Source organism: Natrix helvetica (assembly GCF_964273705.1).
Source record: "Natrix helvetica genome assembly, chromosome: 5".
Lineage (NCBI taxonomy): Eukaryota > Metazoa > Chordata > Lepidosauria > Squamata > Natricidae > Natrix > Natrix helvetica.
The window spans coordinates 44,817,029-44,830,648 of record NC_138551.1 but is presented as its reverse complement, the minus strand read 5'-3'; the positions used below and the strand labels follow the sequence as shown (position 1 = coordinate 44,830,648).

The 13,620-nt window shown below is 39.9% G+C and overlaps 1 protein-coding gene across 1 annotated transcript in view; it reads left to right on the top strand.

Annotated features, from left to right (window-relative positions):
- TSPEAR (thrombospondin type laminin G domain and EAR repeats) overlaps positions 1-13,620 on the top strand; it is a 38,613-nt gene that overhangs the window by 12,407 nt on the left and 12,586 nt on the right. Inside the window, exons 2-5 of the mRNA XM_081956566.1 lie at positions 438-658; positions 5,592-5,830; positions 6,918-7,008; positions 11,766-11,922. Of these exons, the coding sequence (XP_081812692.1) occupies positions 438-658; positions 5,592-5,830; positions 6,918-7,008; positions 11,766-11,922 (708 nt within the window). The remainder of the gene's footprint in view (positions 1-437; positions 659-5,591; positions 5,831-6,917; positions 7,009-11,765; positions 11,923-13,620) is intronic.

Sequence of the window (13,620 nt, the reverse complement as noted above, 5' to 3'; positions counted from 1 at the left end):
TATTTTGCAATATCATATCTTAGGCGTAATGCTTTGTGCAAGGATGAGGCTAAAGTTGCCAAATAAAAAATGCCTCAAAGTTGTGATGTATTCTCAAATTAGGAAACATCCCTATTTTGTTCAATACAGCATGCCTGTATTCACATCAGCAATCCATCCATCCATCCATCCATCCATCCATCCATCCATCCATCCATCCATCCATCTATCCAGCATAACAAGGGGGGAAAAGTAAGATTTCAACCTTGTGCCTCTTCTAATTACATTTCACTTATCTTTGCTAAGACAACTCTGACATTTTTGTCTCCTCCTTGCTGATAGCTGATCAATCCTTCCCACCATCTGACTCATCTAGAAGATATTTTGTTGCTTTCTTTTAATAACCCATTGTCTTCCCCTAATTTCAGTCATTTAACTTGGTGCTTTCTTTGGCATAGACTTACGCCCCTTGGATCTTCTCTCTGAAGTGGTTCCCCTGAACTGGGTGAAAAGTGGAATACGAATGATCCAAATCCAAGGAGCACGTGGCTTCCAGATTTCTGCAACAAACCCTCGCTTCCTCAATTTTCCAGCATCACGGGTTTTCATTTACTGTGATTTATTCCCAGAGGAATTCTCCATTGTATTTACTATAAAAACTGCCCACAAGCAATTCAGGGTAAGCATGCAGTAGATTTTATCCAAGAGCAGAATTTTTGTTTCTTCAAAATTAAGATTACTGTAGTACTGGTGTATTTGGTTTATAATTCTGGATGTTATAATCTCACTAATTTAGCAAGCTTCACAAAATCTCTCAGGTAGTTAAGTACGTCATAATAAGTGACAAGAGCACCTTTAAGCATGTTTCCTTGGATGAAAGTAGACTCAAATGCTTGATAGTACCTGTGTATTATTAACTCAAAATTATGCCGCAGCCTGTAAAATTTAATTTTCAGGGCTTTAGGCAGAGATACACATTAGTCATAGATGACAAGTTATATGTGTTTATTGATTGAACTTAATTTTTAAAAATTGCATCCCTTTGAGAACACAGAACCTGGAGAACATCCTGAGGTTTGAAAGTGATTTTTCTTTTAGAGGCTGTGAAACTACAGGAAGCAAAATTAATTAAGGATTAATCCCAAATTAATCTTTATTTATACATGAACCCCAACGGAGTCAATGAGCCTTATTTCTAAGTAAACCCTCGGATTTATTTAGGAATAACAGGAGTCACAAAAGAAGGGAAAGCAGAATGCAGTAGATTGTTACTCTAGTTCAGTGTTTCCCAACCGTAGGAACTTTAAGAATCCCCCAGGTTGAAGTTGGTCCACACATCTTAAAGTTGTTAAGGTTAAGAATACTGATTTAGTATAATGTAGGTATACTGAGAGACCTGGATCCCATCTGTTCTTGGTTTCGAGTTTGCTAAGTGATGTTGGATAGTGGTGTTTCTTTAAGTCCATCTTGAGGTGAAAATGAAAATGTGAAGAGAAGGCTCATACGATCTAAGTTGAGGGGTTAACAGAATAGGAGAGATATAAATGTATTCATAAATTCAATTTGGAATCTTATTGGCTTCCAAATTGTCTAACTAAAGTAGATTAAGTAAGCAATCAGATTTTGTATTATTATTGTTGTAAGACAAAAAAAAATAGAGATAGACCCACCACTGTCTGAATGACTACACTCACTCAGTGCTCACTAAAAACCCTACTTCACCTTGGAAGAAAGAATGGAGTGGAAAGCCACAGGGCTTCGTCCTGATCCTTCCGATGTTCAACATTTTAACAATGACCTGGATTATTATCAAATGTTTGGCTGATATATAGCTGACAGAGTGGAGCGAACCCTTTGGAGGAGACACAGAAGATTCAAAAAGCTCTAGACCAACATAAGTAATGGGCTGAAATAAATAGGATTATATTTAACAGGGAGAAATGTACTATTGTACATCTTGGTAGGAAAAAAAATGAAAGACACAAATATTGCATAGAAGAGAATCTGGCTTTGCAGCAGCACCCATGAAAAATATCTGGTTCTCCTATTTGACTGCATGTTAAGCATGAGCCAACAGTACTAAAAAGCATTTTTTAAAAAATCAGGTGCATTAACAGGAACATCAGATCGAGATCGTGGAAAGTAATAGTTCCATTCTGCTCTGTCCTTATCAGATCCACTTGAAATACTGTTAGTTCTGGCCATTCAAGGCCAACACACCTTCCTCCTATTTTCCCCACAACAACCCTGTGAAGTGGGTTGAGCTGAAAGTGAATGACTGGCCAAGGTCACCCAGCTGCCTTTCATGGCTAAGGCAGGATTCGAACTCACATTTTCTTTGTTTTCTAGCCTGATGTCTTAACAACTGTCTCTAAATTATTGATGAAATGTCACAGTTGCCTTAACTTTAAAATATTTTTTTTACTAATGGGTTCAGAACTATAGGAGCTTTTGAGGCATCCGATACATCTAGTCGAAGGCAGGGGATTGGGCTAGAAGGCAGGGGGTTGGACTGGAAGACCTCCAAGGTCCCTTCCAGCTCTACTATTGTATTGTATTGAAACAAATGGTATATAACATGTTTTAACAGAATGTATTACCATTCATCTATTTGGCAAATTATGTTCTTTTTGCAGTCTTTCAAAAACTTTAGAAGTGCCTTCTGGAGTATGTGTGTGAATAAACACAATAGTATTGTACCATATTACAAGAGAGACTAATACATACTGATGAAATGATGAAAGAATGTTTATGGAAGAATGAAAAATTTCTAAAGAGGGTTTTAATTCATTTGTAAACATGCAGTATGTATGCCTTGAAAAGCCAATTTGTTTTGCCTCAATTGGCTCCTCCTGAACTATCTTTACCCTGGCTTATTAGTCACTTTGTAGTGATAAAAGCGGAGGATACTATATTTACTTACTGTCACAATAGGGTAAAAATCAATGAATAAATTATATCAGAAGTGTCTTTTAAGGTACTAGTATGATTGCTACATATTTATACACCTGGAAGTTTTCATAACTTTTATTTACTCCAGCCCAGGGATGGGAAGAAATTGATCAGTTATAGAAAATTAAACTTAATGGAGAACAGAATTACGCCTATTTTTCGGAGAATAAGACTAAGGTGACCAGATTTTAACATTGATAAAGCGGAACACCATTGATGGGGGGGGGGGGCTCTTGATTAAAAATTTGGTCTATATCCTTGCACCACGAACCCTTTAGGGAAAAAAAACCCCAGGGATCTTCAAACCTGACAGCTTTAAGACTTGTGGACTTCAACTCCCAGAATTCCTCCTCCAGTCATGTTGGCTCAGGAACTCTGGCATTGAAGTGTGCAAGTCTTAAAGCTGTCAAGTTACAAGACCCTTGCACCCCTAACCCTTTAGGGGGAAAAAACCCAGGGGTCTTCAAACCTGACAGCTTTAAGACTTGTGGACTTCAACTCCCAGAATTCCTCCTCCAGTCATATTGCGTTGACATCATCTGCATGGATCTGCTCCACCTTCAGTTTTTTTCACCGCAGGCAGGGCTGCCGCTGAAGATGCCGACGAGCCCCCGCCGCCACTAGAATAACTGCTGCCGCCACCACCTCCTCCTCCTCCAACAGCACCACCACACTTGCTGCCCGGCGCTGCGGCTGAGGTGAAGCTGCCAAAGCTCCCGCTGGCACCTCCGCCCGTGTCATTGGCGGCGGCGCCACCCCCTCCGCTCAGAGCACCTGAGCTGGGCCCCGCATTACCCCTGCCTCCTCCTCCTCTGCCGCCATGCTTTTGAGAAGCCATGAGGCATTTTTTCCCTGCTCCCGCCCCCTCCGCCGCCTTCCTACTGGCTCCTGCGGCTTCATGGCTCCTCAAAAGCACGGCGGAGGAGGAGGGGGCAGGGGTAATGCGGGGCCCAGCTCAGGTGCTCCGAGCGGAGGGGGAGACGCCGCTGCCACAGGCAGGGGCGCCAGCAGCTTTGGCGGCTTCACCTCAGCCGCAGCGCCAGGCAGCAAATGTGGTGGTGCTGTTGGAGGAGGAGGAGGAGGAGGAGGCAGCAGCAGTTATTCTAGTGGCGGCGGGGGCTTTGGGGGTTCACTTCAGCTGCAGCACCAGGCACAAGCGGCTAGGACTGGCTGCCCACAAAGGACCTCTCTAGGCTTGCTTTGCTGAACACAGGGCGACTGACAATACTTTGAGCTGGCACAGCTGGCGCAAACTACCATCAGTCACCTCACGCTCATCAAAACAAGTCCAGGGAGGTTCTTTGCGGGCGGCCAGTTCTATACGCCTGCAAAGGACCTCCCCAGCTTCCGGAGCCTGTGACAAGAGAAATCACTGCGTGGCGGTTGCAAACTGCCGCACGGTGTTTTCTTGCCACGTGTGCGGCCGTGCACCTTACCAAAAATTGGGACTTTTTAAAAACGCCGCGGGGCGCAGGACAAATTATTAAAAATCGGGACTGCCCCGCCAAAAGCGGGACGTCTGGTCACCTTATATAAGACGCACCTTTTTTCCTCAAAAAAGAGGTTGAAAATCTGGGTCCATCTTATACACTGAATACAGCATTTTTTGCCTCCCGAAGCCCTGCCCCCTTCACCAAAATGACCGTGCATACCCTTATGGAGGCTTTCAGAGAGCTCCTGTCAGCTGGGGAGGACAGAAATGAGCAGAAACTGGGCCATTTTTTGCCCCCCAGCTGGCAGCAGCACTCTATAAGCCTCCATAAGGCTATGCATGCAATTTTTTGGACCACAAACGGGCCCTTTTTCTCAAAAAATGGGCCGTTTTTTGCTCGTTTTTGACATACCCCCCCCAGGAGCACTCTGCAAGCCCCTCCCCCAAGGCTATTCATGCCTTTTGGGGGGAAACGGGCCCGTTTTCATGAAAAATGGGCTATTTGGGGGAGATTTGCCAATTGAAAAACTTTTTTTTTCCTTTTGGAAAGCTCTTTAACTGATGATGAGAATTACATTGATCAAGTACTGTGCCAGCAGAAACACCTACCTATCTACTGTATTTCTCTCTATCTCTATTTCTCTCTCTCTATCCCTCTCTCTCTCTCTCTACCTACCTACCTACCTACACACACACACACACACACACACACACACACACTTTCCATACCTACCTACTGTATTTCTCTCTATATATGCATTTCTCTCTCTCTCTATCCCTTTATCTACGGTACCTACCTAATTACTCTCTCTCTTTCCCTACCTACCTACTGTATTTCTCTTTCTCTATCCCTCTACCTACCTACCTACTTACCTACCTACCTACCTACCTACCTACCTATCTACACACTCTCTCTCTCTATCCCTTTCTCTCTATCCATTTCAGGCTCCAATATTCTTCGTCCAAATTATGATTTATTAGGAAGATTGATGTGAATAAAAAGGAGTAAAAATGGTCATTATATAGGGCATATGCACAACTGGAATTCCAGTAAATTGCATCAGGGCCTTTTATATATGCACAGTGTTTAAGAAATGTCACAATAATTGTTATATATATTTTTAATCCTCTGAGTCAATGCAGCTTTACTGCATTCTAACTATGCCAAAGCTATTAGAAGGAAATATTGCCTTTCCAGACTAACTGGTTTCATTAACTATGTTTTCAGAGAAATGAATACATCTTCACAGTTTTGGATGAAAACAGTGACACGCTGCAACTAGGACTCCGATATTCACAGAGTAAACTGCACTTTCTCTTCTGGAGCAGAGACCTTTTGAATGGTTGGCAGACACAAATTACTTTTCGGGATGTCTTTTTGGCGGACAACCAGTGGCATACGCTTGTATTGGCAGTATCTCAAGGCTCCTTCTCTCTCACTGTGGACTGCAGCATCCCCATAGATGTGTACGTGAAGCACGTACAATTCAGGGGTAATTTAACCTTAACCACCTCCCCTGAGTTTAGGGCTGCAAGGGGTTTGCACACCCCAGCTGGGTGTTCATTTGGTTCATGTTGATTTCTCCAGCAGAGCTAATTTCTCACCTAAGTATCACAGGTTCTCCCCCCAAACTCCCCATATATCCCAAAGAAGCATCCCAATCCTTTATCATCTAGAAAATGCAGTTGCAAATATGGTAGATAACTAAAGACGTAAGAAATAGATGTCACAATTCTGTTAGAGTAATCAAGGAGCACTGATACACATATCAATTACATTCATAGCAGGAACATTTTTAAGGCAAGGAAAAATCTATATGAATATGTGAGTATTACAGTGATGAATCCACCCCCCCCAAATAATCCTAATCCTTAATACCCTGAATTACAGGCATCATGTTATGTGAAGTACATTAAGTATACTTAATGTACTTGTCTGGTCATTGTCTGGTCAGCTCAGGATTTTCAAAGAATGGCAAACAAAAAATGTTGTAGGGACATTAAAAATATAATATGTCATTGAATAGGCATGGGCACTTTTGTAGAATAGTCCCACACAACTGGAAGCCCTCTAAGGAGGAGAAAATTAATTTGATTGGCAATTAAATGCAGATTGTCTGATAGTTCCCACACATGCATATGAACTACTGTACTAGCTGTGTTATTATCACAGGATTCTCAATTTTGTGAGTTCAAAAGATAAATATTTAAAGACACAGTGTAAACAAAGTGCAGTCCCTCCGGGGAGAGGGGGCAGTCTAGAAATCTAATTAATAATAAATAATAAATAAATAAATGCAGCAATAACAATACCACAAAATGCATTCAGTATGAAATTATATATATTTGAACAAGCAAATATAAAAATGAATACATTATGAAATGCGCATTTCATGTGAAAGAATTGCAGAGAGAATCAGAAAGAAAGAAGACTGAACGTAATGCAAGAAAATTAAGTCAACATGAGTTTTAAATCAGAATGCACTCATTCTGTATTTGATTTCATCGTTAGCATTCATTGATTCACTTAAGCTTCCTTTTTCACTTATTTTAGGATTGCAGATACTGCTTTTCCAACATTCTTGTCTATGACAGGAAGTCGATTTTATATAGGAAATAGAAGAAGAAGAAAAGGTTTCTTTACAGTAAGTATAACTTCTAATGCTCATTGTTCTGAAGAGACTATTCTAGGTACTTAGGTTACCTCTGCTTATTATATTTGGACTGCATTTCCCCCCCATCCATTTATTTTAATTTCATATGTTTTTCTGCCAAAGCTCCTCCAAAAGCTGCTGTTCAATGAGAGTCTATGGAATTGTTAGGTGTTCAAAGTCCCTCTATGAAAATATAGTTCCCAGAATAACGTTGGAAATAGAAATCAGGATGAAATCCAGTGTACAAATCAGAGCAGTTCCCATGTAGGGTTCCTAACTAGCCGTAATTATCATGTAAAGCTTTTAAAGCCTACCTCACTGCCCATTTTTTGTCTTTCTTTTTCACGTATTACGTACAATTCTTGAGCTCCCTTCACATGCTCTCTTGTGTGGATTTTTTATTCAAATAAACTGATCTTTTCTTCTCCCTTCTTCCATATTATCTATAGGTATTTAAATTTATGCAATAACGAACATTGTGTTCAATACAATACAATACAATAGCAGAGTTGGAAGGGAACTTGGAGGTCTTCTAGTCCAACCCCCTGCCTAGGCAGGAAACCCTATACCGTTTCATACAAATGGCTATCCAACATCTTCTTAAAGACCTCCAGTGTTGGGGCATTCACAACTTCTGGAGGCAAGCTGTTCCACTGATTAATTGTTCTAACTGTCAGGAAATTTCTCCTCAGCTCTAAGTTGCTTCAGACACCATAAAACTCCCAGGGTAGACAAAATTCTGCACAAGGTCAAATGAACAGCTCTATTCTTTTCAGAACCCAAACTGTGGTCATATAAGAACACTATAACTTTCCTCTGTGTTTCCAAATAAATTGCAGATCCTTCAGACAGAAGGGCTTCTCTTCTATTAGGGATTACTGGTTATTTCTTTTTTGCCCGTTTTTCAGATGAGTCAGCAACAAACCTTCTGAACAGATTTCGCAACAAATAACATAGGTACCTTCTCTGATTAGCAATGGGAGGATGACTGAGCAAAAGATAAACTTATTTCTTCTTCTAAACTTATTTGGCCCAAGATAGGCTTGTATTTAGCGGGGATAGTGTAAAAATGGTCAAGATGGCATTTGCTGATAAGCATACAAAACAATGGGGAGTCACCCAAATACTGAAACATCACTGCAAATATCACTTAAAGATATCCAAAAGTCAAAGCAATGCATCTGAGATTAGAAGGAAACAGAGGTATAAAACATGGTGGAACCAGTTCTCCTAAGATACTTCATTATTCCTTTAAAACCTATCAAAGCTTAATAAAATTCCCAGGTGGCTCATAAAGTCACAAAATTCAGCTGGGTGATCTTGATTCACGATTTCTCACAACTCACCTCACAGAGCTGTGAGGAAAATAGAAGGAGGAAAGTGTATTGGATATGTTCACTGTTCGGAGTTATTTGAAAAAATAATAAAGGTGGATACAAACAAAGTGAATACATAAATATAGAAGTCATTGGTATAATAGAAAAATTGAGCAGATTAAAATATGTTTACCTGGTGGCGGAAGGATAATAAGTACCATAAGAACGGCTCTGAAGAAGGGCTAGGCAAAGACATGTGATGAAATGATAGCTACTTGCATTCTGCTAAAGTAAGCAAGAGATTAATTGGGCCCTTCTTTATAAGAAAGATAGGGCATAATGTGGGAGGACATCAGGGGAAGTGTAAGAAGAGAGGAAAAGAGACATCAATATATAGAAAAGAAAAACAATGCAGAAAGGTAGCATTGTCCTTACAGATTACCTATTACCTAAATTAACAGAATTTAACAATAAATGTAACAAACTGGTGCATAATGCTCTAAACTGTAATGATATACAAAACAGCCTTGGGATTTGGGTTTTAGAATCTTATGAGTTTAAATTACTTTTTACTAGAACTCTGAGAAGAAAGCCAGCTTGGTATAGTGCTGTAATGGCGAACCTATGGCACATGTGCCTGAAGTGACACACGATGCCATGTCGCCTGGCATGCGTGACATTGCCCATTCCTCTTCCGGGTTTCTGGTGCCCATGCGTGCACATTGATCAGCTAGCCTTTGTGTGTGCGACTGGGCTGGAAACTGGAAGAGCTGGTCTTCCATTTTCCAGTGTAAGCATGCCAGCATGCATTTGTGCGCTGGAAACCGGAAGTTCATTTCCTGGTGTGTGCCTGCCCCCTGGGCAGCTCCTCTTCTGGGTTGTGTCCCAGATGAGCGTGTGAACCCCAGACGAGCATGTGCATCCCCAACAAGCATGTGCGCCCCAGATGAGCGCATTCACCATCACTGGTATAGTGGTTAAAAGCCAGGGAGTTTTTGAGTTGTTCTCCTGCCTTAGGAATGAGCCTTGAGCCAGTCACTCTCTCTCAGCCCTAAGAAACAGGCAAGGGCTAGCCATTTACCATGGGGAGGAGAGAGGGGGGGGAGGGAGGGAGAGTGGGAGAGAGAGAGAGAGAAAGAGAGAAGTAACTCAGATGGGTGAATGAAAGGTAAGAATTAAGGAACAGGGATCTCTAAGTGCATGCACAATTGGGGAAGGAGATACCCTTCTGTTTTCATTCAATTTTTATTCATTTATTTCAGCAGTATTTTATTCATTTATTTCAGTTTATTTTTAAAGATGCAAATGACCCTGCCGTGGACTGGAGTTTTCTTGTTATGGGAGTCTAAATTGGATATTGTAGTAGTTTCTATATTAAATTCTACAGCAGAAGAAATTTTTTTTGTAAACAACCAAATTCCTCTGCATTTAGAAAACCATATTGTGTTTTTTTCAAATAATTCCTTGTTGAAAAAATCCTTTTTTCTTCCTAATGCTTTGCAGTTTAGCTCAACGGTCATTTATTTCCTTTTTAAACCATTTTAATTGAAGTGTTCTCTATAGTTATCAGATAAAACTTCTGTAAAAATGGGTAGAATGAACATGTGAAAAAATAGTAGCTGAAGTGATTTATACTGTTTTTATCTTGCCCTTTTAAGTGACAGATTTACTTCAGGCTGTGATTTCAAAAAGCCATCTCAAGCTTGAATATACTGAGAATTAATATGCAGATAGATTCACCATGTCTGTTCACTTGTGCTCACTAGAAGTGATTGGAAGAAAATATTACAGCGAGGCCAGAATTTGCTGGAGCATAGCACTAGTCCACAGAGAATTACAAAATGAGACCTAAAAGACTGAAATTTTGACAGAATTCTATTGAGAGAAAAATATTAAAAGGGTTCAGGTTATATATCTGTAAATTCTTTGATAATTTTCCAGATGAACAAAAATCTTAAAGCAGTAGCACTTAGACTTATATACCCCTTCACAGTGCTTTACAGCTCTCTCTAAGTGGTTTATGGAATCAGCATATTGCCCCCAACAATCTGGGTCCTCATTTTACCAACCTCGGAAGAATGGAAGGCTGAGTCAACCTTGAGCCAGTGACAATCAAACAATCAGTAGAATTATCCCAAAATACTGCATTCTAACCAATGCACCATTACGGCTCTTAAGTATCACTCCTGATTAAGGGTGTACAAGTGGTGTGGGGTAGTCAGCATCATATTTAACCTATTGTTAGGGTGCTCTGGATTCTACTTGAAGAGGCAGGGACCCTGAAGCTAAACCTTTTTGTTAATTTAATTTACACTGGATTATTTAGTTGGAAGAGACCAAAACATCTGCCCTCAGCTACTGCGGGAAATCGGTTAGCAATTCAAGCAATTCTGTATCATAATAAATATGTAACCCTGAAAGTGCTGTCTTGCTAATACAATGTTAGTTCAGGATAAGCCTCTCAGTTATTTCTGAGTTAAGCCTCAAAGGATAATAATCATCACCCTTATATTATCTATTGGTTTATCTATCACCCATAAACCAGAAAGGTCTATAGCAACTTTTGAGACTAACACATGTTATTATGCAGTAAAGTATAAGCTTTTGTGAACTGCAGCTCACATCATCAGATGCAGGGATGGGCTTAATTAATATAAAATATATTGGGCCAATTGGGGAAAATTGAAGGGAAAAAGGATGATTATGCATATGAGAGACAGATTAAAATTGCCTTAGCAATTAACAATGGTAATATGTTAAAACCACTGTGTTTGTTCAGGCATTCTTAGATAACCTAAAACCTGTTTATATATTTAAGCTCCATTGTCTCTTGCTCAGTTATGCTGCAGTAATTTATTTATATCCAAATGGCTATTCTGAGATTGGTAATAGAATGTTTGGAGGTTATGGAAGTTGCATCTTCCTTAATTTATTTTGTTCTGTTATTTCCTTGTCCTTATTTTGAATCCTGATGTTTTCCTTCCATTAATTCTTTTGTCCAAAGTCTGGTTTGTTTGTCCTACGTGGTATCCAGAGGGGCATTGCTGGTAGGTGACCCATTACTCATAATGACAAGAAGCAAGTCCTTTGATCTCAGCCCCAAACAAAGGCCAATGCAAACATACAATGTGATTTTTATAAAAGAATTAGCAATGCAGCTTTCTGGCCCAGCCTTGAATTTTGTTTTGAGAAGCTGATCTCTGTTTCCAAGCACATGAAGCAATAGAAAGATTGTGCCTCTTAATGCATCAAAAATATTTTTCTCTTATGGTCTAACACATGTGGAAATAGGGATTGGACTTTAAGGTCAGAGGTTAGCTTCTAGGCTGATGTAAACTCTGTCCTCCTTATCCTCTGTGGAAAATCATCAACTATTGTCCCCAGAAGAGCTTTTGATATTTGATTCCATAGTTTTTCTTCCTCTCTTTTCAGGGCTTGATAAGGCAGCTAGTCCTCTTGCCAGGATCTGATGCTACTTCAAGGATGTGCACTGGCATGAATATTAATCTAGCAGTGCTGTCCATCCCCCAAATTCTGCAGGATCTGCCTGTGAAATCTGAAGGCAATGAGCTTCTGAAATACCCTTACGGTTAGTAAAATAAAACACAGTTTTCAGGTGGTTTGTTGTCCAGCTTGTATTTAAAATGACATACAAGAACAACAATGTAAATTATACCAAGTTGTCGGGAAAGAGCGAAGGTTTTTGTAAGTGATAGAAGTTGGTTAATATCTGGAGTAAAGCCCTACTAAAATCACTGTTGCATTCTGAATCAGCTGACAATCTACATCACCCTTACGGAAAGTACAGCACAGATATTAACAGCAGGTATTCAATAGCAGGTATGATCTTTAAAAATGTAAAAAGAATCAATACTTGGCTAGTACTTGCATGAGCCACCACTGCGAGAATCCCCGGGGGTAAGCAAGAAAAAGGCAAAGGCAATGGTAAACCACTTTTGCACTTTTTGCCAAGGAAACTACACCACATTAACATTCTGGTGTTCAGTTTGGCTTGAGCGCAGCTTTACTTTTATCACAGTGCCTAAATCTCTTTTCCCCAGAACTGTGAGAAAAACTTTGGGTGGTAAAAAATACATAATAGCTCATAGCTATTACAGGTGAAGGTGGGGGATCCAGAGTACTTCCAGGTAGAGGCTTAAGTTATTTACTGTGCTAAGACATGGATTGTTTAATCACAGTAAATCAGAACTGACTGAGTTCAAATAGTCTGTTAAGCCAAAGCCTATATGAAGTCAAAACCAGCAAACCACAATAAGGTTTAATGTTTTATGAACAAAGCCTGTGTATTTCCTGCAATGTCATATGCCAGCCTAAAACAGATGCCCTGGTCTTACTGACACATAAGTTCATGAAATCCATGGCTGACTTAAATTGAGAAATATTCCCCATCCCTGATCTAGATGGTTTCTTCCTTTCATTCCTCCCACCCCTCCCATCTGCAATGCCATACAGCCTGAATTGAACTTCAGAAAATTGACTGCATTGCAGGATATGTGGAAGGACCATTATTCACTTAAGATCAGAAATTCATATCCTCAGATCACCTTCTCCCTTCATTTCATGTAGCAAATGAGTATTTTGAGAATCAGAAGAGTACCTGTGGGAGTTCTTAGGATAACATCAAATGTGTTGAACTGCACTCCCAAAACCTAACTGTCCAGGAAGACTAGCTGCTATTGCTTATAAAACATTAACATTAAAGCACATCGAATAATGAGACTAGGATCCTCTGTATGTGTGCATAAAGGTATATAGTTGCAAGGAAATCTGAATGAGTATTTGTTGAAAGCCAGCAACCAGAAAGGAAACAAAAGAATTATATGCCTTATCATAATTGCTAAGAACATCAGCTATTGTTTTTCTTGGCATCTCTGACTTAAGACAATTTCTCTTAGTTTTTTTTTTTGTTGTTGTTGTTGTTCAGCCTTGTTATCATGAGGACTGGCAATCATAAGCAATGCTGGAAAACTGAAAATTAACATTCTAGGCCTATTTTGCACATGTTGTTTTTTCATTATGGAGATAATTTCCAAGCAAGGGAAGATCAATACATCATTATGTGTGAAATGGATGTATTTATTTTGCTTCAAGAACCTGGGTTTGGAAGCCAGTGCTGCTTCTCCAACTTTGTAATTGCAGCAAAACAAACAGGCTAATTCTACATGACAGTGTGCAATTTGTTTTTCTAGATGGAACTATTCCCATCTAGAAACTAGTTCACAAAAATTATATCCGGGAAGTCAGAATGAGTGGGGGTTTCGTTGGA